A 27,579-nucleotide genomic window follows, 5' to 3' on the forward strand; every position below is an offset into this window, starting at 1 on the left:
ATTAAAATCTACTTTGGTCAGCTCATGAGAAGAGAAGACTCCCTGGAAAAGACCCTGATGTTGGGAAAGACGGAGGGCACAAGGAGAAGGGGATGACAGAGGACGAGATGGTTGGACAGTGTTCTTGAAGCTACCAGTATGAGTTTGACCCAACTGCGGGAGGCAGTGGAAGACAGGAGTGCCTGACGTGCTCAGGTCCATGGGGTGACGAAGAGTCGGACATGACTAAACGACTAAACAACAACAACAACAAAATCAGCTGGGGTGGAATTAACAGCCATATTTCAGCAGCTTGCTTCATAAACCTAAACAACCCTGTTGTCAACTTGCCGTCTTGCCCAGCCAGACCTCCACCCCTGAATTTTTTTTTATTCCCAGCCAAAGCCAGCCAACAGTCCATATAGCACACATTACAGTGGTACCTCAGGTTACATAAGCTTCAGGTTACATACGCTTCAGGTTACAGACTCCGCTAACCCAGAAATAGTGCTTCAGGTTAAGAACTTTGCTTCAGGATGAGAACAGAAATCGTGCTCCGGCGGCACGGCAGCAGCAGCAGCAGCAGGAGGAGGCCCCATTAGCTAAAGTGATGCTTCAGGTTAAGAATAGTTTCAGGTTAAGTATGGACCTCCGGAACGAATTAAGTACTTAACCCGAGGTACCACTGTATCTGGGCCGTATAGCTGTGCCTTCAAAATATATTTATTTTTTGAGTGCTAGGACACAAATGGTCCAAAGTAATCTGAATTAGGACCCTAGTTTTGAAGGTAGAGGGCTTTAGCCCTTTGCTCCTGGTTGTGGCCTTTATCAAGATTGTGCCTGCAACTCTATACCCCCTCAATAGTCCCAAGTCCTCTCATGTCGTCTGCGTATCGCAAAAACAGCACAATAAAATGTTAGTAATATCTACAACTTATGGTTCATCATCAGTGGCCAGCACAGAAGTTTCTGGTTCATGAATTGGTTTAAACAAAAAACAAAACAAAGGGGAAGCAGGATAGAACAGAGTTAACAGATAACATTCAACATCGCTTAGCTGAATGAGTATGAGTAATAGTCATTTTTCCTATTATGTTACCAATTAAGCAATATAAAGCGTTGTTCTACTAACGAACACAGGAAGTGGGTTCAAGGTGAAGATAAATTAATCTTCACTTTGAACCCACTTCCTGTGTTCATTAGTAGAACAACACTATATATATGTTTGAATATAAATGTAGATCAACCATGTTGAGCAAAACACTGATGCGTGGATTGTTCATTTCCTGAAGTACTGGCATATGTTGTGAAATTAACCCACACACAGATCTTTCTTGATCTATCTATGTGTCAACCATAGCTTATTTGTTATTCTCCCAAGGACGGCGGTTTCCCAGACTGGCCTGTCTTTGTGCCAGAAAGGTCTTCCCTGTGTCTGGTTGTGTTGCATCTCACCTCTTATAATGAATGGTTTATTAATTCTTTAATTGATTGATGGCATTTTACCATTGTACTGTTGAGAGTGTATTAGCTTATAGTTTGTGTGTGTGGTTTGGGAGCTGCACAGTCAAGGAAAAAACAATGCTGTCCAGGGTTGTAAAGACTGCGGAGAGAATAAATGGGTGCACTCTTCCCACCTTGGATCAAATCTATGCTTCCAGGTGCCATAAGAAAGCTGCACATATAGTGCAGGATAGTGTGCACCCCAGAAATGATCTCTTTCAGCTTCTGCCTTCTGGAAGAAGGTACAGGGTTATAAAGACTAGGACTAGCTGCCTGAGAAACAGTTTCTACCCAAATGCGATTTTGGTTTTAAACGCAGTATAAGGAGTCTCTATGGGAGTATATTGTATTTAAAAATGGGGTATCAGAGTATTTAGGGGGCTAACCAGGTTGGGATACCTGGGATAGCAGGCTTGTTGGTTTTTGAATGTCTTATGTAGATTTTTCAAGTTTCGTTGTTCTGTATGGGACAATGACAATAAAGATTATCGTATCGTATTAATCCAGACTGTTGTCTTGAAATATATTTAATAAAGCCAATCTCAGCTGCCTTTATTATCTGTAGAGTTACTTTGCCTGCAACCAGCTGATGGGCTAGAAATATAGACTTCACAATGGCGATGCCTAATCTTATACCTCATTAGCCTTTATTTACAGCTTCTCCACCAATCTCTGACAGGGCCACCTTGTCTTATTTTAATCCTCAATGGGAGCACTGGTACAGCATGATGCCATCAGCTTGCTCTGTAGTTAGTATAAAACTGGCTACACTTCCTCAAAACAGTCTAAATCCCCAATCAGTGTAAACTGTCTTCAGTGCCTGAGAGCAAAATAAATAAAACATGATCACAGTCACAAACTGTAGCCACTTAAAGTGAGGAGAGAAATCTGGATTCATAAATAGGTGATCTAGAGTTGACTGGCAGGGCTAGAAAGGTCTTGGGGGGCGGCACCAGATGTGACCAGATGTTCATCCACCCTACAGATTTGCTTACTGGCAATCCACACCACAATTCACCATAAGCAGAGAGCATGAACCCAACAGAAAGCAGATTGCAGACCAAATAGCTTCAGATGGCTCCATAAAATGACTCAAGCCACGTCCTGCAATTGGAAGTCAAGACTAGGGCTCACCTACACTTCCGCTTGACCCATGCCTAGAAAGCGTGGGTCCAAGCGGTTTGCGTTTGACTCATGCTTTCTAGGCCCAGGTCCAAGTGGTTTCCCTCTTGCTCTGCTCCTTTCCTAGGGGAAACCCGCTCTTTAGCTCTGAATTGGTATTAATAAACTGCATTATAAATGGGTATTGTTATAATTAGGCTATTATTGGACTGTACAGTCGTACTTTGGAAGCTGAATGCCTTGGTTCTCAAACAAATCAGCTCCTGAACGATTGAAACCTGGAAGTGAGTGTTCTGGTTTTCGAATGATTTTCAGAAGCCGAATGTCCAGCGCGGCTTCCAATTAGCTGCAGGACGCTCCTGCAGCCAATCAGAAGCTTTGGTTTTCAAACGGTCCCAGGAGTCAAACAGACACCCAAAACGCATTCTGTTCAAAAACCAAGGTACCACTGAAATTGAAAACTAATAAAAAATAGGAAAAGATGAAACAAATATGAAACAAATATCGTCATTTATATACATCAAAAATTATCAGGAAATTTTTGGACTTGAAATTATTGCTCTAACAGACAACGTGCTTTCTTTAAAACATCTGCATTAACATCTGCATTAAGGGTGACCAACTAGAGCAAGTCTCTTATTGTGTCTGAAGATAACATTTAGAAAGATATCTATTGGAAGAGTTTCAGAATTTTTTAAAAAAGTTAATTATAGCATTCTGGACTTGGACCACAGTTAAAGTGCAACTTCTGCATAAATAAGAGTTGATGAAGGACTAAGAGAGCAAACTGTGTTAAAAAAAAATTCTGTAGAGATTCCAAATTCATAATTTGCAAAAAAAAAACCATCCCGGCCCATTTTCCTGCCCCAAACAAAACCTGAACCATTTATTTTGCTTCCATCTATATTTTTTCCATTAAGTTCCCTTAAAGGCTGGAAGTGATATACTGAAATTTTCATTACTTCCCCAAATTTGCATAACAGTTATAAACTGGTTATACAAAATGATTCTACTAAAAATCACATCAATTTTAGTGCAAACATACCACCCCCCAAAAAATGACATCGTGTGTAACTTGCTAAGTTTAAAGTAAGGTAATCTATATTTCAAGGTGTGTGCATCCTGTATTTTGTTATTCCAGAATAAAATGAACAAAATTATTATTCTGTTGCCTGCCTTCTCTGACCCTTATTATATTAGTTTGTTTAACCATATGAGCTATGATTAACCTAAGGTTACCAGATTTTTTTCAATGAATCTGCGGACACTTTTCAACTTCAATAGATTTTGTATGGGGACTGATTTGTAAATCTGGGAAACGGGGGCATCTGGTAACCTTAGATTAACCATCAAAATGTGAATTCCCCGTCCCCTTTTTTTAACCAACCAGCATTTATTGATTTTTTTGCTGTACTTTCATGAAAGTATGGCTTATAAATATTTAAATAAATCAGCGTTCCATATCTTTGTCTCTCCAAGAGTCTTGTGATAGCGAGGAATCTTGCTTTTTCCACTCTTGACATCTAACTATCCAGGCTTCTGCCAACAGGCAGTTATCTATATTAGTGTTACCCAACTTGCACCATAGGTGATTTCTATCAGCTGAATCACATGCCATAGCTAAAGTTCACAAAAGTCACGTAAAGATGTTTATTGGGGCCCTTAGCACTTTGTTGAGCAAGATGGTGGAAGGTCACACAATGGTCAGAAGTATTTTGGCCCTATCTGACTGCAGCTTGTTTAGTGTATAAAACAGGTGTCCTGCCAGACAGAGGAACCCATCTGTCACAACGCACCTGTTGTTAGTTACTTTCAGGTCTCACTGATTTCAACGAGAAAACATTTTCCCGTCGCAGGAATCTGTGCAGCTTTAGCTGAAAGTGCTGTGTCCTGTGTGCCGCACACAAGTGCCACAGATAAAGCTGAGGGTTGGAGTGGGGAGGCAAAATATTTATCCCGTCTGGGGAGGAAACTAGTTCCTGACCTCAAATATGAAACGTCATCTCAAAAATCTGAGGGATCTCTTTCTGCACTACTTCTTGTTGTGCCTGTCTCCAACATCCTGCAAGAAGAGCAAGATAAAAACTGATGCTCAGTCACACACACACACACACACACACACACACACACGGTCTTGCCATTGGACTCCACCACACATCCACACTGGCTGTCAGTCTCTGCTGGGGTCCATGACAACCTTTTCATTGACAAATACCCAGGGCTTTTTTTCAGCTGGAACTCTCCGGAACTCAGTTCCAGCACCTCTCAAGTGGGCGCCATTGCTATTATAAGAGAACAAGGCAGAAGTTCTGGTGATGAGTTCTGGCACTTCTTTTTCTAGCAAAATAGCACTACTAATACCCCTGGCCCCATCCCAAATCCTTAAGACTTCTAGCATCTCTCTTCTTTTTAAATAAGGGGTTTCCCCCCTTGTTTTTCGAATAACAAGAAGAATAAACTAAGGAACTCATATAACAACAAATTACAAAACACATCCTGGTCAGTGTACCAGCATGTACAAAATCTTGTGATAAACATTTCAAAAATTATTCCAAAAGGTCGTCACATTCTTACATATGCCGTGGGAGGATTTCTGTCACATTCTTGTTTTTTTTTTTACAAAATTAGTATAAAATAATAAGGGACTAAAATTTTATTTTATTATAAAATAAAAGGGACGCGGGTGGTGCTGTAGTTAAACCAGAGAGCCTAGGACTTGCCGATCTGAAGGTCGGCGGTTCGAATCCCCGCGACGGGGTGAGCTCCCGTTGTTCAGTCCCTGCTCCTGCCAACCTAGCAGTTTGAAAGCACGTCAAAGTGCAAGTAGATAAATAGGTACCGCTCCATCAGGAAGGTAAATGGTGTTTCCGTGCACTGCTCTGGTTCACCAGAAGCGGCTTAGTCATGCTGGCCACATGACCTGGAAGCTGTATGCCAGCTCCCTCAGCCAATAAAGCGAGATGAGCGCCGCAACCCCAGAGTCGTCCGTTACTGGACCTAATGGTCAGGGGTCTCTTTACTCCTTTACCTTTACCTTTAAGGGACTAGTATTTCCTCTGGCAGTTTTGGGTTGGCATGTCAGTTTCCCAGCTAACGCTATTGACGATACTCTACAGTACCGGGATTCAACATTTAAACCTTCTCCATGTTTCCAACACCTTCCATTCTTGCTTAGCCTCTCTCTTCTTGGCTAGCCCCTTTGCAGGCCACCTGGCCTCTCCTAGCTTCCCTGCAACATCAATTCCTTTGCCCTTTGTGTGAGCAGAAAATATCCACAAAAACATACAGGGAAGGAAAAGTCCACCTCATCTTCTGCCCACTGCACAAAGCAGTCAAAAGGCATTTGTTCACATTACAACTTTAGAGCACAGTGAACACACCGAGGGGTCGTGATGTGCAGGGATGTCTTTGCCCTGTACAAAGTTGGCTAGAGAAAAATTAGAGGTAAAGGGACCCCTGACCATTAGGTCCAGTCATGACCAACTCTGGGGTTGCGGCGCTCATCTTGCTTTATTGGCCGAGGGAGCTGGCATACAGCTTCCGCCAGCATGACTAAGCCGCTTCTGGCGAACCAGAGCAGTGCACGGAAACGCTGTTTACCTTCCCGCCTATTTATCTACTTGCACTTTGATGTGCTTTCAAACTGCTAGGTTGGCAGGAGCAGGGACCAAGCGGCGGGAGCTCACCCTGTTGCGGGGATTCGAACCGCCAACCTTCTGATTGGCTCTGTGATTTAACTCACAGCGCCACCCACGTCGAAGAGACAAATTAGGAATGGCTTATGGACTGCAGACAGGACAAAGCTGTTTTGAGAAACCACCAAATACACATCAAACAGTAGTACCTTTTAACAAAGAACAGAATACATATGCACTTTGAATATCATTGTGGGAACGTGGATTAAAAGCCCAGCACTGGAAGTGCAGTCACTGTGCAAGAAACAGCTCTAGACTACCTAGACTTGTTGGAAGGGCATGCCTGGAAAATGTATACGCCACCAGCCCTCACTTCTATTTGTTCTTTGGCAAGCCATGTCACTTTGCTGTCCCGTTAAAACACACAATTAAACACTCTCTTCCTCTGTTAGCTCCTAGATCCTGTATGCAAGCTGGAAACAGTTCGTTCTTCATTGTGAGCGCTAACATTGAAGGAAGTTCCCTTCCTGTGCTAGTACATCAAGAGAGGAGGCTGCAAAGAGTTCAGAAGAGGTAGACATTTGCAGCAATTCTCAGACTGCCACCTCCATGCTGGCAATCAACTGCAACGGCCCACAAAGCAGGCTGCTGCTGCTGTTTAATGTTTAATCTTTTCTGAGGACATCTTTGCTTTTTGCACAGAGTGCACTTTCAAATCTGCATTACCAACCACGAGAACTAAATTTGACTTGTGGGGGCACTCTGGATTACTTAACCTGGAACAGAAGGCTAAGATATCAAAAACAGAAATCTGCTTTTAGTATGTGGCAAAACTTCCTCTTCACTCATGACCTGCTCCCCTTGGACACAGACGTTCCAGCCACAGCTTGGAGAAGAAGCACAGGGTGGAAAATACAGCCCAGTGATTCCATACCATTTGACTTCACACTACATGCCCTGGCTGGCATGCTTACTTAAGAACGTAGGGCTAAAGCTTGCAGACCAAATGTAAGAGTTCTTCCAATTTGGTATCTTGTGTGGGTTAAAGCACAGAGCCTAGGGCTTGCCGATCAGAAGGTCGGCGGTTCAAATCCCCGCGATGGGGTGAGCTCCCGTTGCTCAGTCCCTGCTCCTGCCAACCTAGCAGTTCGAAAGCACGTCAAAGTGCAAGTAGATAAATAGGTACCACTCCGGCGGGAAGGTAAACGGCGTTTCTGTGCGCTGCTCTGGTTCGCCAGAAGCGGCTTAGTCATGCTGGCCACATGACCCGGAAGCTGTACGCCGGCTCCCTCAGCTAATAAAGTGAGATGAGCACCGCAACCCCAGAGTCGGCCACCACTGGACCTAATGGTCAGGGGTCCCTTTACCTTTATTCCACAGTGGTCAGACAGATCTGTCTAGGCAGCCCACAAACAGCACACTAGAGAGCATAACAAGAGCCCTTCTTGATCTCGCCCAACTTGTTCCTTCTACTAGGTGGCCAAGCAGATGCCCACAGGAAGCCCCCAAACAGGACACAAGAGCAACAGCTTCCTCCTGCTGTTGTTTTCCAGAAGCTTGTATTTGGAATCAGGGTCCACCCTGAGAAGTAACACCATCCCAGAATCAGGTTCTGCTCTGAAGGATTGGAAGTAAAAGATGGAGTAAATGGGGTCCTTGATTAAAGGGGCCACCATAACCATGATAACTGAAAGGTGTCTATGTTGAAAAGGTTGGGATGCAACTCAGCTTGTACCTAATACTGGTGGGGTTTGCATGGGGAGAAAGGAGATAGAGGGGTGTACCTCCAAGCTCCCTAGACAACCTCACTGCCCTTTGCCAGTGCTGACTTCTCATTTGATCCTAGACTGGTGTTTTCAGGGTTGCTGCCCTAACTTCTTGCTTCCCCGCTCATACTTCTGAAGTCAAGAAAGAGGAAGGGATATCTTCTTGCGCCTCTCTCATAAGAACGTAAGACGAGCCTGCTGGATGAGCCCAAAGACCACAGCATCCTGTTCTCACGGTGGCCAACTACATACCTGTGGGAAACCAGGAACACAAGAGCACTTTCCCTTTGTGCAGTTTCTAGCAACTTGGGATTCATTTCTGAAGCATACTACCTTCGACTGCGGACGCACGGCATAGCTGCCAAAGCTAGCACCAACCGATAGCCAGTGTGGTGTAATGGTTAAGAGTCTCGTAATCTGGTGAACCGGGTTCGCGTCCCCGCTCCTCCACATGCAGCCGCTGGGTGGCCTTGGGCTAGTCACACTTCTTTGAAGTCTCTCAGCCCCACTCACCTCACAGAGTGTTTGTTGTGGGGGAGGAAGGGAAAGGAGAATGTTAGCCGCTTTGAGACTCCTTAGGGTAGTGATAAAGCGGGATATCAAATCCAAACTCTTCTTCTTCTTCCTCCATGAATTCCTCCAGTTCTCTTTCAAAGCTGCTCAGTTTGTTGGCAATCATTGCCTCCCGTGGGAGTTGAGCTGAACTCTGTGCTGTGTGAAGGAACACTTTCTCCTGCAGAGGTCAAAGGGCAAGCACGGCTCCTCTGCATCTCCAACTTAGTTAGAACATGATGTCTTCATTATCCAATTATGTATTACTTATAATAAGCTTTCTTATCTTTCAGTCTTAAAGTCTGAGTGTGGTTGCTTTGAATTAAGGCAACAACTATTTGACACGCAGCCAGCTTTTCTTTTTTTATAAACTGCTCTGAGGTCTTTAGTTTTTTCTTTTTTCCTTACAATCAAGCAGTATATAAATTTTATAATACAAATAAAAGATGTGCTAACTCTGCAAAGTAATTCAACAGTGTACACACATACGTTAACAAAAATAGCATTTGTTTCTTTTAATAATGTGTTAGTCGAAATCATTGGTAATGGGCAGTACTAAATATTATTGTGGTTGGGGGTGAGGTGTCGCTGCAAGAAAAATAATAATGTGTACCACTCAAGTTAGTGGCAGCTGTGTAAACATTATGGTAGCATCCTGTGAATGAAGCTTCAGCAAGCGAGAATTAATTAAAACCTACCAGAGATCAAAGGGATGTGGGTCGTGCTGTGGATTAAATCACAGAGCCTAGGGCTTGCCAATCAGAAGGTCGGCAGTTCAAATCCCTGCAACAGGGTGAGCTCCCGTTGCTTGGTCCCTGCTCCTGCCAACCTAGCCATTCGAAAGCACGAAGTGTAAGTAGATAAATAGGTACTACTCCGGTGGGAAGGTAAACAGCATTTCCGTGCACTGCTCTGGTTTGCCAGAAGCGGCTTAGTCATGCTGGCCACATGACCCAGAAGCTGTAGGCCGGCTCCCTCGGCCAATAAAGCGAGATGAGCACCACAACCCCAGAGTCATCTGCAACTGGACCTTATGGTCAGAGGTCCCTTTACCTTTACCTGAGATCAAATATGACAATCTTTTCAGTTGAACATGAAATTGCAGAACAAATAAATTTCAGCCAAGTGAAAAACATTTTTTTTTCCTGCCATTAAACCTTGGAGGGTTACATCCTAAATAAATCTGTATAATATTGTGATTTTTTTTTTCATATTCTTTTTAGTGTTCTGTGAGATCTAATAAGTATTCCTTCCATTTTCCATTTTCTGATTTATTCTAGTAATACGGTCATATATTATTAAATAGTCTACATTACATGGATTTACTTGTTTATCATTTTGTCGCAGCTGCTGTTAATGTTTTATGTCGTAAAATATGCGGTTGGCTTAGGGACGGAAAAGCTGGTATAATGTAGTAGTTAAAGCAGTGTGTCCAAACTTTTTCCAAAGAGTGACAGATTTAATGAAGTGAAGGGCCAACCAAAGGGCCAGCCAAAGTTGTTGACCTTTTTTTAGGATTGATGTTGTTGAGGGTTTTTTTAGGATTTTACCACAGAAAATAAACTGCCACGGGGGCCAGATTAAACCAACCGGCGAGCTGGATTAGGCCCCTGAGACGGACTTTGGACATGCCTGAGTTAAAGCATCAGACTAGGACCTGGAACACCTGGTTTCAAATCTGCACACAAACACACACCCAAACCATGAAGGTCATTGAGTGACCTTTGACCAGTCACTCACTCTCAGCCTAACCTCCCTCACAGGGTTGTTGTAAGGATAAAATGGGGAGGAGAATTATGTACACCATCTTGAGCTCCTTGGAGGAAACACTGGGTAGAAATGTAATAAATAAGTATTTCACATTGTTTGCTCCAGGTGCCAAGATACAAATTATGGCCCTGCTGCCTGGGGTCCTGGAGGAGGCAGTCATAGGTAGCCTTATCACCCTTGACTTTGTCTAACCCCCTTTTAAAGCCACCTAAAGCTGACAGCCAACACATCTTGTGGCAATGAGTTCCGCAGTTCAGCTAGGCAGACTCCTCTTCTTTCTCTTAAATCTCCCACTAAGCAGCTTCACTGGATGACCCGAAGTTCTAGCATTATGAGAGAGGGAGGAAATCCTATCTCCATCCATTTTCTCCACACCACGCAGACTTATGGAACCCTCTAGATATGCCCATCCTTAAATCGCCTGCTTCCTAAACAGAAGGAAGTCACCACTCTTGCAACCTTTCTTCACTGGAGAAGTGAACCACAACCAATCATTCTGGTTCCTCGTTACTGCACCTTTTCCAGCCCTACAATGTCCTTATTTGAGATGCGGCAGGATCAACAGGGATTGTTGTTGTTTAGTCGTTAAGGCATGTCCGACTCTTCGTAGCCCCATGGACCAGAGCACGCCCCAGTTCATGCAGGGTCCATTTAACCACCAGCCCTTATCATCTCCCCTAAGCCCCCAAACTTCTATCTAAACATCTTCCCCTCTCAACAATATTTTATAGTAATGAATATCACCAATTAGTTCTCAATTAGATAGAGAGGTAAAGGTAAAGGTAAAGGGACCCCTGACCATTAGGTCCAGTCGTGACCGACTCTGGGGTTGCGGCCCTCATCTTGCTTTATTGGCCGAGGGAGCCGGCGTTTGTCCGCAGACAGCTTCCGGGTCATGTGGCCAGCAGGACTAAGCCGCTTCTGGCGAACCAGAGCAGCACACGGAAACGCCGTTTACCTTCCCGCCGGAGCGATACCTATTTATCTACTTGCACTTTGACGTGCTTTCGAACTGCTAGGTTGGCAGGAGCAGGGACCGAGGGACGGGAGCTCATGCCGTTGCGGGGATTCGAACCGCTGACCTCCTGATCGGCAAGTCCTAGGCTCTGTGGTTTAACCCACAGCGCCATGTGTGTCCCTTTTAGATAGAGAGGTATTCTAGCCAAATTACCTGGCTTACTGGTTTTTACACTCTCCCCCCAGTCCCTCACCACCTCACTCCAATGCAGGCTCAGCCCAGGAAGAGGAGAAGCCACAAGAGATCAACGTCTCAGTAGGAGGAATCAGGTTCTGCGTGGGACTTCAGGCAGCGAGTGGGGGGAACAATAGCTGCACACCAAGAACGCACGATACCGTTAAACGGTGCTTGAAGTACAGCCACCCCCTCAAATAATTCTGGGCGCTGTAGTTTGTTAAGCACTGCTGGGAATTGTAACTCTGTGAGGGAGAAACTACAACGCCCATAATTCTTTGAGGGAAACAATGAGCGCCGAATGAGCTTTGAAGGCGTAACCGTGTCCACAGCTCTCCATCGCTGCGTTTTCTGACTTCTCAGTTTGGGGGTCATTAAGGAAATCAGCGCTGAGTGCTCACTGGAAGGACAGATTGTGAAGCTGAGGCTCCAATACTTTAGCCACCTCATGAGAAGAGAAGAATCCCTGGAAAAGACCCTGATGCTGGGAAAGATGGAGGGCACAAGGAGAAGGGGACGACAGAGGACAAGATGGTTGGACAGTGTTCTCGAAGCTACCAGCATGAGTTTGACCAAACTGCGGGAGGCAGTGGAAGACAGGAGTGCCTGGCGTGCTCTGGTCCATGGGGTCACGAAGAGTCAGACATGACTAAACGACTAAACCACAACAACAAGCACCCTCAGGGAAACCTGTCTCAGTTTCTCCGTCTGCAAAATGGAACACCAACAGCATCACAAGGAGGAGAAATAGCATACAAAGGCAGGGCATACAAAAATAAATGTTGACTACCACAGCTGATTATCTTTAATGTCATGGCAGTACTCCCAAAAGGTACTGTAGGATATAAAGGCTACCAGAAAAGCCCACTGCAGGGAACGTCTGTTAAAATGAACAAGACGGGGTCAGATCGGATGGCAGCGGGGGAAAACATCAAGACAGGGAAACCCCAGGCTATGCTCAAGATCCAGAATTTGCTCCAGGGTCCTGAAGTTAGAAGCAACAGATCTTATTCCGTGACACTAATATACTGTAAATTATATTTAATTTACACACACACACACACACACATATATATGTTGGCACTTTGGCACCAGAGGCAACTGATAAGGAGATAAACTGCTGCGTTCACTGTGGCAGGGTAGAGCAGGGATGTCAACTTGAATAAAATATTGAGGGTGGGGGACACACACAGATAAGCTCCGCCTGCAGAACTGATCACATGACATGGCACATGTGTACCATTTAAACGGCAACACTCATCAACTTTGGAGAGGCGACCCCCTCAAATATTTTATTGGTGGGGGTGACCAAAGGGTCCTCGGCCCCTAGGAGTTGTCCCCTATGGGGCAGAAGGAGAGCTCAGTGGCGTAGCCTGGGTTGTCAGCATCCGGGGCAAGGCAAGTCATTTGCGCCCCCTAACCCGTGGATTTGCGCCCCCTAACCCTAACCCCCAGATGTTGCGCCCGGTGCGCCCGGCCCCCCCTGCACCCCCCACGCTACGCCACTGGGAGAGCTTTAGGCCCAACTGGAGGTGGATATTTCGCCCCATAGGAGCCAGCTCCTAAGGGGTGGGGGCTTCTGTTCCGCCCACAATAAAACATTTGAGGGGGCTGACCCCCACAAAGTTGATGGGCGTTGCCATTCAAAAAGTGTCATGCAGCTGCCTATGCTTACCTGGGCGCCCCCACAATATTTTATTCAAGTTGGCACCCCTGTTTGCCCAGGCTGGCGCTGTGACCTTTCAGCCTGGCTCAAGTGTCAAAGTTACAGAAGGAGGGCCAAAGGAATTGGCGCAGAAAAGTGAGAAAGATGCACTCACAAGAAAAGTCTGCTTGCTGCGGCTGGGGCTGGGCAGGGGCTTCGCCTCAGGTGTGTCTGCTCGGGCGGCCGGAGCTTACCTGCTGCTGGGAGTTGAAGTCTGTCAGGTTGGTGTTGTAATTCCAGCTGGCGGAGACGCTCTCGAAGAAGACCGTCTCGCCGGTGCTGTTGTAGTCCTGGGCGAACTGCACGGCTCCCTCCTCGGTGTGGTTGTATTCTCCGGGCATGAGGGGGTCCTCCAGGGCGAGCGCCCCTCCGCCGCCGCCGCCGAGGAAGAGCAGCAGCAGCAGGAAGGTGGTGGCAGGAGGCATCTCGGCGCCAGACGAGGCCGTCCCCGCGAAGAGCGCCGGCTTATAAAGCTGCCGCCGGCTCCCCGGAGACCCTGCCCACGGCCGCGCCTGCCTCGCTCCTCGGAGCAGATAAGCACCAAGGCTGCCCTCGGGGGCTCGCCGCCGCCGAGCACTCGCCGCAAGGGCGGCCCCTCGCCTTGCCAAAGTCCGCTCCGGTGCCTCGCCGCCGTCACGGGCAAAACAAACGCGCGCCCAGGAGAAGAGGGCGCGCGAGAGAGAGCGCGAGGCGCGGAGAGCTGGAGGAGAAGCTTGGGCGCCCGTCCTCAGGAATGGCCGGGAGATGGGAAGTCGGTGGGGTGGGGTGGGAGTCCGGAGGAAGAGAAGGGACTTCAGGGCGGGAAGAGGCGCCTCGAAGAGCCCGCTGCTCTCCGGCCGGAGGAGAGCGGCGGCGAGCCGGACGCAGCTCGCCAGCTCTCCTCAGAGGAAAGCATTCCAGTGGAGGGAGCGAGCGAGAGAGCGCTGCCTTCCTCGCCTTGCCAATTGGCCTCCAAGTCGCCGCCAGGTCTGGGCTCCGGCCTCTCGCCCGCGCTCGGGGTTTCCCTGGCGGCACCGCGACACCCCGCTCCTGGGGGGCGACGCCAGAGGGCGGGAAACACACACACGCACACACCAAAACATCCTGAGGCAAGGCAGGCACCAAAGGAGCAACGGGGGAGAGGCGCTTTCTCCTCAGAAAGCCACAAGGGTCCAGGGACAGGAAGGAGTGAGGTGAGGGACCCTTGCCCCCCCCTCCGGCACCGCATGGAATCGTCCACTGATTGGGTCAGAGGGGGGAAAGGTGATGTGGGGAACCTGTGTGGCCCGCCAGGTGTTGCCCCAGAACGACTGCCATCACCAGCACTGGCCATGTTGGCTGGGACCAGGGCTTCTTTTGTGACAGGATCCAGTACCAGCACCTCTTCCCCACCTCCTGCCCATGGCAGCCATTTTGTGGTGGTCCCCATGGCACTTGAGTACCAGGACTTTAAGCAATGGCTAAGCCCAGGGGTCCCAACTTGAATAAGATATTGGAAGGTAAGTCCCACCCCACATAATTCATTGCAAGACATGGTGCATGGATACCATTTGAATGGCAACGTCTGTTAACTGGGGTGGGGTGGGGTGCTCAAATATTTTATGGAGGGGGGAAAGGGACCTCAGCTCCTAGGAGTTGGGCTCCTATGACTGAGGCTGAAGAGAATTCTGGTCCAGTAACATCCAGAAGGCCGCAGGTTTTCCCATCTTTGCTGGAAGGAAAGTGAAGTGTGGTCACCATGTGTGCACCTAGGTGTTCAGTCAGTATCTCACAATCATTTCCCCTTCACCTCTCTGAGAGAGCATTTTCCTCCCTCCAGGGTTTCCTCAGAGGCACCGTTGCATATTCAAGAGCCAGGGCTTTCTTATCCATAGAGGCTAGTGGCGCGAGGTGCCGGGGCGCCAAGTTCTGGAGGGCACCAGGGAAGAGGCGCCTCCCGGCATCAGCTCACTGCCCTCACCCGCCTCTGCCATGCTGCACCAAAGCAGCGCCGCGCCCGGAGCCTCCGTCTGCCGTGGCCACCGTGGCACGAAGTGGCCAGCTGAGCCGGGAGGCACTGAGTCTAGCCTCTGCCTCTTCCCTGCCAGAGGAGCCGCCCTCCAGCTGCTGCCCGCCTCCTCCAGGCCCGCCGGCAGCGTCGTCCTCCCTAAAAAACTCTGGGAAGGGGGGGGCGCCAGAGGGAGCTTTGCACCACGGCACCGGATATGCTTAATATGGCCCTGTCAAGAACCTGAAAAAAGCCCTCCTGGATCAAGCAAAGAACCATCTCGTCTAGGATTCTGTTCTGACTGTGGCCAACCAGATGAAGCTGATAATTTTATTATTTGTACCCCACCCATCCAACTGCGTTGCCACAGCCGCTCTAGGTGGCTCCCAACAAAATATTGAAAACGCAATAAAACATCCAGTGCCCCCGAGAAGCTCACAATCAGGACAAGAACATAGCGACCCTCTCCTGCTTATGTTCCCCAGTGACTGGAAGCAACTGCTTCTAATGCTGTAGGTGATCTAGCCATCTTCAGTAGTAGTGACTGAAAACCTCACCTTTGCAAGCCGTCCAAAGATGGTTTTGGGTGGCTTTGTTCAAACACAGTTCCCAAAAGGTGCCTGGTGTGCATAACAGGTGCATCAACTGGGGCCCCGCACCATGGATGCCCGGTGCATGCGTATCACGCCACACTGTCATGACATCACTGCAACACAATGTTCTGATGTCACGGCACCACACCATGACACGCGATGCGCTTGTATGCTCCGGTGCTGTGGTGGTGGCTGGGCTAGGGCCTGCGCCTCTGCTGTGGGGCCTCTGTTGAAGTACATCCATGGCTGCAGCAGGCCTCAACAGAGGCCCCACGGTGGAGGCGCAGGCTCTGGGCCAGTTGCCACTGCGGTGCCAGAGCACCAGAAGTAAGGCGGTAGCCACCACCGGCTTGCAGAGCACGGTGGGCAGTGCATGGCTTTTTTTCAGCCAAAACTCACCAAAATTCAGTTCGGGCACCTCTCATTGCCCTTATAAAAGAACAAGGGAGACGTTCGTGGGAGCTCCGACAACTCTTTTTCTGGAAAAAATACCACTGGCTAAACTGGCTTAAAAGGAAATGAGAGGGGGGAACCAGGTGCCAAAAGAGAAAGAGAAAAAATCAATGTCTTGCCAAGGATGTCAGACCATGAAAATGGGAAAAGATGAGTGTCCATTGCGAAGCACGAAGCTCGTTGAGAAGCTCTCTACCTGTGAAGTACCAACTATGCACCACTGAGGCCAACTCCTGGGGGTCCGAGCACACAGAAAATTTTTGCTGTGGCTGCCTTGCCTCTGTCACTGCCACCTCCACCCGCTGCCACCTGCCGCCTGCTGGATGGAGCCAGGTTCTCAATAGAATCATAGAATCGTAGAGTTGGAAGAGACCACAAGGGCCATCGAGTCCAACCCCCTGCCAAGCAGGAAACACCATCAGAGCACTCCTGACATATGGTTGTCAAGCCTCTGCTTAAAGACCTCCAAAGTAGGAGACTCCACCACACTCCTTGGCAGCAAATTCCACTGTCAAACAGCTCTTACTGTCAGGAAGTTCTTCCTAATGTTTAGGTGGAATCTTCTTTCTTGTAGTTTGGATCCATTGCTCCGTGTCCGCTTCTCTGGAGCAGCAGAAAACAACCTTTCTCCCTCCTCTATGTGACATCCTTTTATATATTTGAACATGGCTATCATATCACCCCTTAACCTCCTCTTCTCCAGGCTAAACATGCCCAGCTCCCTTAGCCGTTCCTCATAAGGCATCGTTTCCAGGCCTTTGACCATTTTTGTTGCCCTCCTCTGGACACGTTCCAGTTTGTCAGTGTCCTTCTTGAATTGTGGTGCCCAGAACTGGACACAGTACTCCAGGTGAGGTCTGACCATAAAGGAGATGACAATAAATCCAAACCATCTTTCAGTCTCAAAGCTGCAACAAGAGGCATCCCAAGGCTGATTCCTACTTGAGAGGAAGAACTATGGACCAGGAAGGGAGGTGTACCCAGATTGTTCAGTTGCTCCTAGTATAACAGCCTCCATAGATTGGCTCCTAGTCCTACAAACTTCTGGACAGCTCTTTTCCTGCAAATAAAACCCTCAGACTGTTGGAAATCTCCCTCGCTTGGCTGGATTATGACACATTCCTAATATTTGGGGACACAAATGCTTCTTAATGTGACAATTGTCCCATTAAATACTATCTGAAGTAGGATGAAGTGCCCTTCTGGATCTCCTATGGAGTCTAACACTATGCAGTCTAGGTCTTGATTATTATTTTTCCCATTCTTTTTGCTTTTGTGTTGAGTAAAGCAATGTACCCCCTTCATGGATCACTGCCTTGCCGTGGCGAAGGGGCTTGAAGAACTCAGAGAAGCTATGAACTATGCTGAGCAGGGCACCCAAGATGAACAGGTCATAGTGGAGAGTTTTGACCAAACGTGATCCACCTGGAGTAGGAACTGGCAAGCCACTCCAGTATCCCTGCCAAGAAAACTCCATGGACAAAGACAACAGGCATATAAAAGTTATGACGCTGGAAGATGAGCCCCTCAGGTCGGAAGGTGTCCAACATGCTACTGGGGAAGAGCGGAGGACAAGTACAAGTAGATCCACAGCTGATGAAGCGGCTGGGCCAAAGCCGAAAGGACGCTCAGTTGTGGATATGCATGGAAGCGAAAGGAAAGTCCAATGCTGTAAAGAAAAATATTGCATAGGAACCTGGAATGTAAGAACCATGAACCTGGGTAAGTTGGATGTGGTCAAAAATGAGATGGCGAGAATAAATATTGACATCCTGGGCATCAGTGAGCTAAAATGGACGGGAATGGGCGAATTCAGTTCGGATGACTATCATATCTACTACTGTGGGCAAGAAACCCGTAAAAGAAATGGAGTGGCCCTCATAGTCAACAAAAGAGTGGCAAAAGCTGTACTGGGATGCAGTCTCAAAAATGATAGAATGATCTCGATACGAATCCAAGGCAGACCTTTTAACATCACAGTAATCCAAGTCTATGCACCAACTACTGGTGCTGAAGAAACTGAAATTGACCAATTCTATGAAGACTTACAAGACCTTATAGAAGTGACACCAAAGAAGGATGTTCTGCTCATTATAGGGGATTGGAATGCTAAAGTAGGGAATCAAGAGATAAAAGGAACAACTGGCAAGTTTGGCCTTGGAGATCAAAACGAAGCAGGGCAAAGGCTAATAGAGTTCTGCCAAGAGAACAAGCTGGTCATCACAAACACGCTTTTCCAACAACACAAGAGACGACTCTACACATGGACATCCCCAGATGGGCAACATCGAAATCAGATTGATTATATTCTCTGCAGCCAAAGATGGAGAAGCTCTATACAGTCAGCAAAAACAAGACCTGGAGCTGACTGTGGCTCAGATCATCAGCTTCTTATAGCAAAATTCAAGCTTAAACTGAAGAAAGTAGGAAAAACCACTGGACAGGTAAGATACAATCTAAACCAAATCCCTTATGAATACACAGTGGAAGTGAGGAACAGGTTTAAGGATTTAGATTTGCTGGACAGAGTGCCTGAAGAACTATGGGTGGAGGCTCGCAACATTATACAGGAGGCAGCAACTAAAACCATCCCAATGAAAAAGAAATGCAAGAAAGCAAAGTGGCTGTCCAACGAGGCCTTACAAATAGCGGGGGAGAGAAGGCAAGCAAAATGCGAGGGAGATAATGAAAGATACAAGAAATTGAATGCAGATTTCCAAAGAATAGCAAGGAGAGACAAGAAGGCCTTCTTAAACGAGCAATGCAAAGAAATAGAGGAAAGCAACAGAATGGGAAGAACCAGAGATCTGTTCAAGAAAATCGGAAATATGAAAGGAACATTTTGTACAAAGATTACCATAATAAAGGACAAAAGTGGTAAAGACCTAACTGAAGCAGAAGACATCAAGAAGAGGTGGCAAGAATACACAGAGGAATTATACCAGAAAGATATGGATGTCTCATACACCCCAGGTAGTGTGGTTGCTGACCTTGAGCCAGACATCCTGGAGAGTGAAGTCAAATGGGCCTTAGAAAGCACTGCAAATAACAAGGCCAGTGGAAGTGATGGTATTCCAGCTGAACTGTTTAAAATTTTAAAAGATGATGCTGTTAAGGTGCTACACTCAATATGCCAGCAAGTTTGGAAAACTCAGCAGTGGCCAGAGGATTGGAGAAGATCAGTCTACATCCCAATCCCAAAGAAAGGCAGTGCCAAAGAATGCTCCAACTACTGCACAATTGCACTCATTTCACACGCTAGCAATGTTATGCTTAAAATTCTACAAGGAAGGCTCAAGCAGTATGTGGACCAAGAACTCCCAGAAGTGCAAGCTGGATTTAGAAGAGGCAGAGGAACCAGAGACCAAATTGCAAACATGCGCTGGATAATGGAGAAAGCTAGAGAGTTCCAGAAAGACATCTACTTCTGCTTCATTGACTATGCAAAAGCCTTTGACTGTGTTGACCACAGCAAACTATGGCAAGTTCTTAAAGAAATGGGAGTGCCTGATCACCTCATCTGTCTCCTGAGAAATCTCTATGTGGGACAAGAAGCTACAGTTAGAACTGGATATGGAACAACTGATTGGTTCCAAATTGGGAAAGGAGTACGGCAAGGCTGTATATTGTCTCCCTGCTTATTTAACTTATATGCAGAATTCATCATGCGAAAGGCTGGGCTGGATGAATCTGAAGCCGGAATTAAGATTGCCGGAAGAAATATCAACAACCTCAGATATGCAGATGACACAACCTTGATGGCAGAAAGTGAAGAGGAATTAAAGAACCTTTTAATGAGGGTGAAAAAGGAGAGCGCAAAATATGGTCTGAAGCTCAACATCAAAAAAACGAAGATCATGGCCACTGGGCCCATCACCTCCTGGCAAATAGAAGGGGAAGAAATGGAGGCAGTGAGAGATTTTACTTTCTTGGGCTCCATGATCAGTGCAGATGGTGACAGCAGTCACGAAATTAAAAGACGCCTGCTCCTTGGGAGAAAGGCGATGGCAAACCTAGACAACATCTTAAAAAGCAGAGACATCACCTTGCCAACAAAGGTCTGTATAGTAAAAGCCATGGTTTTCCCAGTAGTGATGTATGGAAGTGAAAGCTGGACCATAAAGAAGGCTGATCGCCGAAGAATTGATGCTTTTGAATTATGGTGCTGGAGGAGACTCTTGAGAGTCCCATGGACTGCAAGAAGATAAAACCTCTCCATTCTGAAGGAAATCAGCCCTGAGCGCTCACTGGAAGGACAGATCGTGAAGCTGAGGCTCCAGTACTTTGGCCACCTCATGAGAAGAGAAGACTCCCTGGAAAAGACCCTGATGTTGGGAAAGATGGAGGGCACAAGGAGAAGGGGACGACAGAGAATGAGATGGTTGGATGGTGTTCTTGAAGCTACCAGCATGAGTTTGATCAAACTGCGGGAGGCAGTGGAGGACAGAAGTGCCTGGCGTGCTCTGGTCCATGGGGTCACGAAGAGTCGGACACGACTAAACGACTAAACAACAACAACAACAAAGCAGTGTACACTTTGCCTTTGAAATCATGGATTCTAGAACAATGGTTTTTCACCCTGAAAATTGGTGTGGGAGTCTTGGTGGGCCGCTTAATAAACTTCGTTTTTTGTTTTGCAAATCAAAGCACATACGCAGCCTGTGTTTTAACATCATTATAAAAATTATGGATTCTGGGCCTGTTCAATAATTTCATATGGGTCAGATATATATATATATATAGAGAGAGAGAGAGTGTGTGTGTGTTCAGGATTGCATACAGATATTCTTGACTGTTCTGCAACCTCTCCATGGACCTCTCGTGAATGGAGTGTGGACAACCAGTGGTCTGAAGGCACAGTATGAGAACCTCTGTTGCAGAAGTTGGATGTCCCTTTCCCTAATTGTGTCTCCTGAAAGAAAGGCACTCCTGGTTTTTCCCATTTCAGCAGTCTGCCATTTTTCTTCAAATTATAAAGTCCTTTAAAACTGATTGTGATAAATGCTCTTTTAATGTCCACTTAATCAATAAATTCTGAACCACCATCCCTCACATACAGTATAGGTGGGTGTCCTTGATGAAAGTGATGAAGAATTCTAAGGGAGGCAGTTGAGTTTAATTCCCTTCTTCTGGCAAGAAGGTATCCCTATGTTCTGGAGAATTAATCAGTCAACTGGAAAACAAGAGAAAATTCAAAGTATAAAATACACCAGTCCCAGCCTCAGTGAAACCAATTATTATTATTTAAATGGCAAGCTAAGAATGATCAATCGTAGCACATCCAAGAGCACTGATAACATTCAGATATTTTACCTCCAGTTCAGTAATGAAGTGTATTGGTCCCGTCAAGAAAGATACTCAAAAGAGTCTCTAAAGATCAATCAGGAAACCATCTCACAAGATGGTTAATAAAAACAAGGATGAAATAACACATGGGAAGCCATTTCAGCCTCTGAGTGGTTGTACCAGCAGCATTTATGTTTAAAGGGAACTCTAGCAAATCTCCTGTCAAAAATCTTTGAAGGTAAAGCATTTAACCAGAGTGAGGAAAATAGCTCTTCTGTATTTGAAATAAAAAATTCCTTCCAGTAGCACCTTAAAGACCAACTAAGTTAGTTCTTGGTACGAGCTTTCGTGTGCATGCACACTTCTTTGGTTATTGTTTAAAATGTTAAATATAGTCTGCAGTTATTGAAAGCAGAACAGGTCAGGGCTAATGACTGCACATAGCCCACTGACTAGTGCATGTCACCCTTGAACATCTATGTCTCTTGTTCTCTGCTTGACCATAGATTTGGCCTGCACTAGTTCCAGTGACAGCAGAAAAGAATTAATCCATTGATTCATTCTCCTACATCAGGTCAAAATAGTCAACCAGCACCTGATTTGCCAAGAGGAGAAAGGCAGAGGGGAAGATTTGAAGTCATAAAAAAAAGGTTTTTCGAGTTTATTTAATTCACGAAAAAGAACAAACAAAGGAATGCAAGAAATAAAATTTGACAAAAGGACACACAGTTCCACTGGGTCATACAAACAACTGTAGATAATGGTTAAAAATTCAGGATTATGTAATATTATTATGAAATTTGCCAAATAACTCCAATTGCTGCTGTTCCATGGCTCTGTAAGTTGTTATTAGAAATATACGTAATAACATTTCATCAGGTAATGTAAAATTTGAAGCCAATAATGAATAGAATATATCTATGCCAAACTAATGAGCTAAGATGAGCTCATAAATTAAAAGTAGTACCAGAAAGACTGCGTGTGCCCAAAAGAGCTCTAAAAAATGTTCCAAACAAAACCAGTCACAACTTTTGTAATGCATACTGAAATCACTGCTGGGACAAGTTGAGTTCTTTTTATGAATAAAAATAAAAGCAATGCTCTTACCGTATGCACTATGATGACTTTGTTCATTTATCCTGCATGTTGCAGATAGATAGATTCACGAAAGCAAATCCTGATATTCTTACAAGAATGGACTTGTTCTGTTATATGGTCAGCCACAGTCCAGGATTACCTGACCTTCCTTTTTTTAAAAAAAATACCATGACCTTTGATTTATCATATTTAATAGCTAGAATTTCATTTCTACAATAATCTGCAAAATCAAATAAGACGTTGTTGTTGTTTAGTCGTTTAGTCGTGTCCGACTCTTCATGACCCCATGGACCAGAGCAGGCCAGGCACTCCTGTCTTCCACTGCCTCCCGCAGTTTGGTCAAACTCAAGCTGGTAGCTTCGAGAACACTGCCCAACCATCTCGTCCTCTGCCGTCCCCTTCTCCTTGTGCCCTCAATCTTTCCCAACATCAGGGTCTTTTCCAGGGAGTCTTCTCTTCTCATGAGGTGGCCAAAGTATTGGAGCCTCAGCTTCAGGATCTGTCCTTCCAGTGAGCAAGACATTGTAGAAGACCCAAATAGCTTTGCGAAAACAGCACTATATTCATATACTAAAATGTAAGCTTTGGTGGTAATTATAAGGGTGAGAAGATACTGAACACAAATTTGAGGGAGTATCAGTTAAATAAGATGGGAACAATGGTGCATACTAGCCCAAGTTCAGAGATGGAAGACTACTACTGAGAAATGACTGCTATTACTACAATATGCCTGGCCTGATGAGATTTGATATAAACCCTAGATCAAGAAAAACACTATCCATAGTAGTCTGATTCAACTTATTCCATAATCTCTCATGGGGGAGATCAAAGGATGATATTAAACACACAAAAAACCCCTGTAAACAGCTTGCCTTTGATTTTGGAAGATTGTCTTTTTAGTAGATGTGCTTCTTCATTCTTAAACGTACTATTAACTAAAAGAGCACCACCACCACCACCCATATCTACCATCCCTGTTTTCCCCCCAAGCATGTACAGTGGTACCTCGGGTTACATACGCTTCAGGTTACATAAGCTTCAGGTTACAGACTCCGCTAACTCAGAAATAGTACCTCGGGTTAAGAACTTTGCTTCAGGATGAGAACAGAAATCGTGCTCCGGCATCTCCAGGGCCAGACGGACTGACTTCCAGATATTACAAATCTTTAAAGGAATGGCTGATACAACCGTTAAAGGAAGTTTGTAACGAGATCTTAGAGGGAAAAAAGGCACCCGAATCGTGGAAAGAAGCATATATCTCACTCATACCAAAGACAGAGACTGAAAAGACTCAACTGAAGAACTACCGCCCAATTTCGTTACTGAATGTGGATTACAAAATTTTTGCAGACATTTTAGCAAAAAGATTTAAAAGAGTACTGATGGAGAAGATTCACAGAGACCAAGCAGGCTTTCTCCCAAAAAGACACCTCTCAGACAATGTTAGGAATATAATAGACATTTTAGAAAAGTTAGAGGTGAACATAAATACTAAAGCAGTTTTGATATTTGTGGATGCGGAGAAAGCCTTTGACAATATTTCGTGGAGTTTTATGAAAAAGAATCTTCATGGGATGGGGGTAGGACAAGGATTTGAGAATGGTATGGGTGCAATATATTCCGAACAAAAAGCTAAGTTGATTGTAAATAATGTAATAACTGAGGAACTTAAGATAGAAAAAGGAACACGACAGGGGTGCCCAATTTCCCCATTGCTTTTTATTTCGGTCCTGGAGGTGTTGCTGAACATGATTAGAGACGACCAGCAGGTTAAAGGTGTAAAGGTCGGAACCAAACACTATAAGTTAAGAGCGTTCGCAGATGACCTTGTTTTGACCTTGCAGGAGCCAAACACTAGTACAAAAAGAGTGTTGGAAATAATCCAACAATTTGGACAGGTAGCTGGATTTAAATTGAATAAACAAAAAACTAAAGTCTTAGGGAAAAACCTAACAGATATGGAAAAGAATAAGTTTCAAGAAGAGACAGGTCTGACGGTGGTTAAGAAGGTGAAATATCTAGGGGTTAATTTAACATCTAAAAACTTGAATCTGTATAAGGACAATTATGAAAAATGTTGGTCAGAAATTAAAAAAGATTTAGAAATATGGTCAAATTTGAGATTGTCAATGTTAGGCCGAATTGCAGTGATTAAGATGAATGTATTGCCTAGAATGTTATTTTTATTTCAAACTTTGCAGATTATTGACAAGATGGACTGTTTCAAGAGGTGGCAGAAAGACATTGCGAAATTTGTCTGGCAGGGCAAAAAGCCCAGAATAAAATATAAAATTTTAACAGATGCAAAAGAAAGAGGGGGATTTGCCCTGCCGGACTTAAAATTGTACTATGAAGCAGCAGCATTCTGCTGGCTGAAAGAGTGGATGCTCCTCGAGAATACAGATATCTTGGACTTAGAAGGTTTCAATAATGCATTTGGCTGGCATGCATATCTATGGTATGACAAAATCAAAGTGCATAGTGCCTTTAAAAATCATATTGTAAGGAAAGCGTTGTTTAATGTTTGGATGAGATATAAAGATCTGTTGGAAAACAAAACCCCTAGATGGTTGTCACCCTTAGAGGCTAAGGCCCACAAGAAAGTTAATATGGAGGTCGGATGGCCAAAGTATTGTGAGATCTTAGAACAGGATGGAGAGAAACTGAAATTAAAGAGCCATGAAAAATTAAAACCCAAAGTACAAGATTGGCTCCACTATTATCAAATAATGGAGGTTTTTAAACAAGACAGGAAAATTGGCTTCCAGGTGGAAAAATCAAAACTTGAGACAGAATTGTTAGAACCCAATACTAAGAATTTGTCAAGAATGTATAACTTGCTGTTGAAATGGAATACACAAGACGAAACAGTTAAATCAGTTATGATTAAGTGGGCACAGGACATTGGTCATAATATTATGTCTGCTGACTGGGAAAGGTTGTGGAACACTGGTATTAAATTTACGGCATGTAGTGCTTTAAAGGAAAATGTGATGAAAATGGTCTATAGGTGGTACATGACTCCAGTTAAGCTAGCAAAAATTTATCATTTGCCTGATAACAAATGTTGGAAATGTAAGGAAACTGAAGGTACTTTTTATCATCTTTGGTGGACATGCCCGAAGATTAAGGTTTTCTGGGAGATGATATATAATGAAATGAAAAAGGTATTTAAATATACCTTTCTTAAGAAACCAGAGGCCTTTCTCTTGGGCATTGTCGGCCAACTGGTGCCAAAAAAGGATAGAACTTTTTTCATGTATGCAACAACAGCAGCAAGAATACTGATCGCAAAGTATTGGAAGACACAAGATTTACCCACCTTGGAAGAATGGCAGATGAAAGTGATTGACTATATGACATTGGCGGAAATGACGAGCAGAATTCGTGACCAGGGAAAGGAGACTGCGGAAGAAGACTGGAAGAAATTTAAGATTTATCTTAAGAACTATTATAAACTTGATGAAGTTTAGAATGTCGAGATTTTACAGAGAGAAAGGGTTGCAGTAATATAAGATTAGATTAAGAAAGGACTATGATGAATTAGGATCGGAAAAAACATTTATAAGTTGCTATAAAATTTGGACATGAGGATGCAGAAAGGGGAGGTATGGGGAAGTCCGAGGAAAGAAGTTTATGAAAGGACATTTTGAAATTATATTTGTTTGTTTGTCTGTTTTTCTTTTATGTTTGTTTGTTATAAAAACTCTTGTAAAACCAATAAAAATTTTATAAAAAAAAAAAAAAAGAAATCGTGCTCCGGCGGTGCGGCAGCAGCAGCAGCAGCAGGCCTCATTAGCTAAAGTGGTGCTTCAGGTTAAGTACAGTTTCAGGTTAAGAATGGACCTCCAGAACGAAGTAAGTACTTAACCCAAGGTACCACTGTATGCACTTATGCACTCTTCTTAATATCCCTGGATGGATATTAACATTTGAACATCTTTCCACCCTAAACTAATTTTTCAACTTCTTCTCTAACACCACCTCCTGGCAAGGTTAATATTTTTTGCAGCCACATGAGTAATCCAGAAGACATGCTCTATTCCTACTTTTTTGCCATTTCTCACTTAAAATAAAACATGAAGCTTCCCTTCCAAATCGAAAACAATTCTGACATCCAACCCTCCTTCAAGAAGACCTCTTGATCTGATACCTGCATTTTCTGCAAACCATTTTTTGTTCAGCTCCTCAGTTTGTTTAGCTCTGTTAGCTCCTGTAAGTGCTTCTATTTGTGTTCCTTGTAGTTTTATTAATTCATTAGGCTTATCATTGTTGTTCTTATCAACAACCCTTATATTTCCTTCAAACTAGATTTTTGTTGTTTAGTTGTTTAGTCGTGTCCGACTCTTTGTGACCCCATGGACCAGAGCATGCCAGGCTCTCCTGTCTTTCACTGCCTCCCGCAGTTTGGTCAAACTCAGGCTGGTAGCTTCGAGAACACTATCCAAACCATCTTGTCCTTTGTCCTCGTCCCCTTCTCCTTGTGCCCTCCATCTTTCCCAACATCAGGGTCTTTTCCAGGGAGTCTTCTCTTCTCATGAGGTGGCCAAAGTATTGGATCATCAGCTTCACGATCTATTAATATCCTGACCTGTAATACCAGTCTCCTTTCAGTCTCTTCTTTTCTAGCTAAACATACCCGGCTCTTTCACCCTTCCCTCATAAGGCTTGGTTTCCAGACCCTTTATCATCTTGGTTGCCCTCCTCTGCACTTGTTTCAGCTTTTCAACATCCTTCTTAAATTGTGGTGCCCAGAACTGGACACAGTATTCCAGATGTGGCCTGGCCAAGGCAGAACTGAGGGGTACTATTACTTCCCTTGATCTGGGAACGATACTTCTGTTGATGCAACCTAGGACAGTATTAGCTTTCTTGCTGTTGCTGCATGATCATACTGTTGGCTCATGTTAAGCTTGTGGTCTACCAAGACCCTGATACCCTTTCCCATGTACAGTGGCA

The 27,579-nt window shown here is 45.0% G+C and overlaps 1 protein-coding gene across 1 annotated transcript in view; it reads right to left on the bottom strand.

Annotated features, from left to right (window-relative positions):
* ACE (angiotensin I converting enzyme) overlaps positions 1–13,677 on the bottom strand; it is a 54,725-nt gene extending 41,048 nt beyond the window's left edge. The window contains exon 1 of the mRNA XM_082194715.1: positions 13,419–13,677. Within this exon, the coding sequence (XP_082050841.1) occupies positions 13,419–13,649 (231 nt within the window). The 5' untranslated portion in view covers positions 13,650–13,677. The remainder of the gene's footprint in view (positions 1–13,418) is intronic.
* Between the last annotated feature and the right edge of the window lie 13,902 nt (positions 13,678–27,579).

Source organism: Podarcis vaucheri, assembly GCF_965113315.1.
Source record: "Podarcis vaucheri genome assembly, chromosome: 13".
NCBI classification, from domain to species: domain Eukaryota; kingdom Metazoa; phylum Chordata; class Lepidosauria; order Squamata; family Lacertidae; genus Podarcis; species Podarcis vaucheri.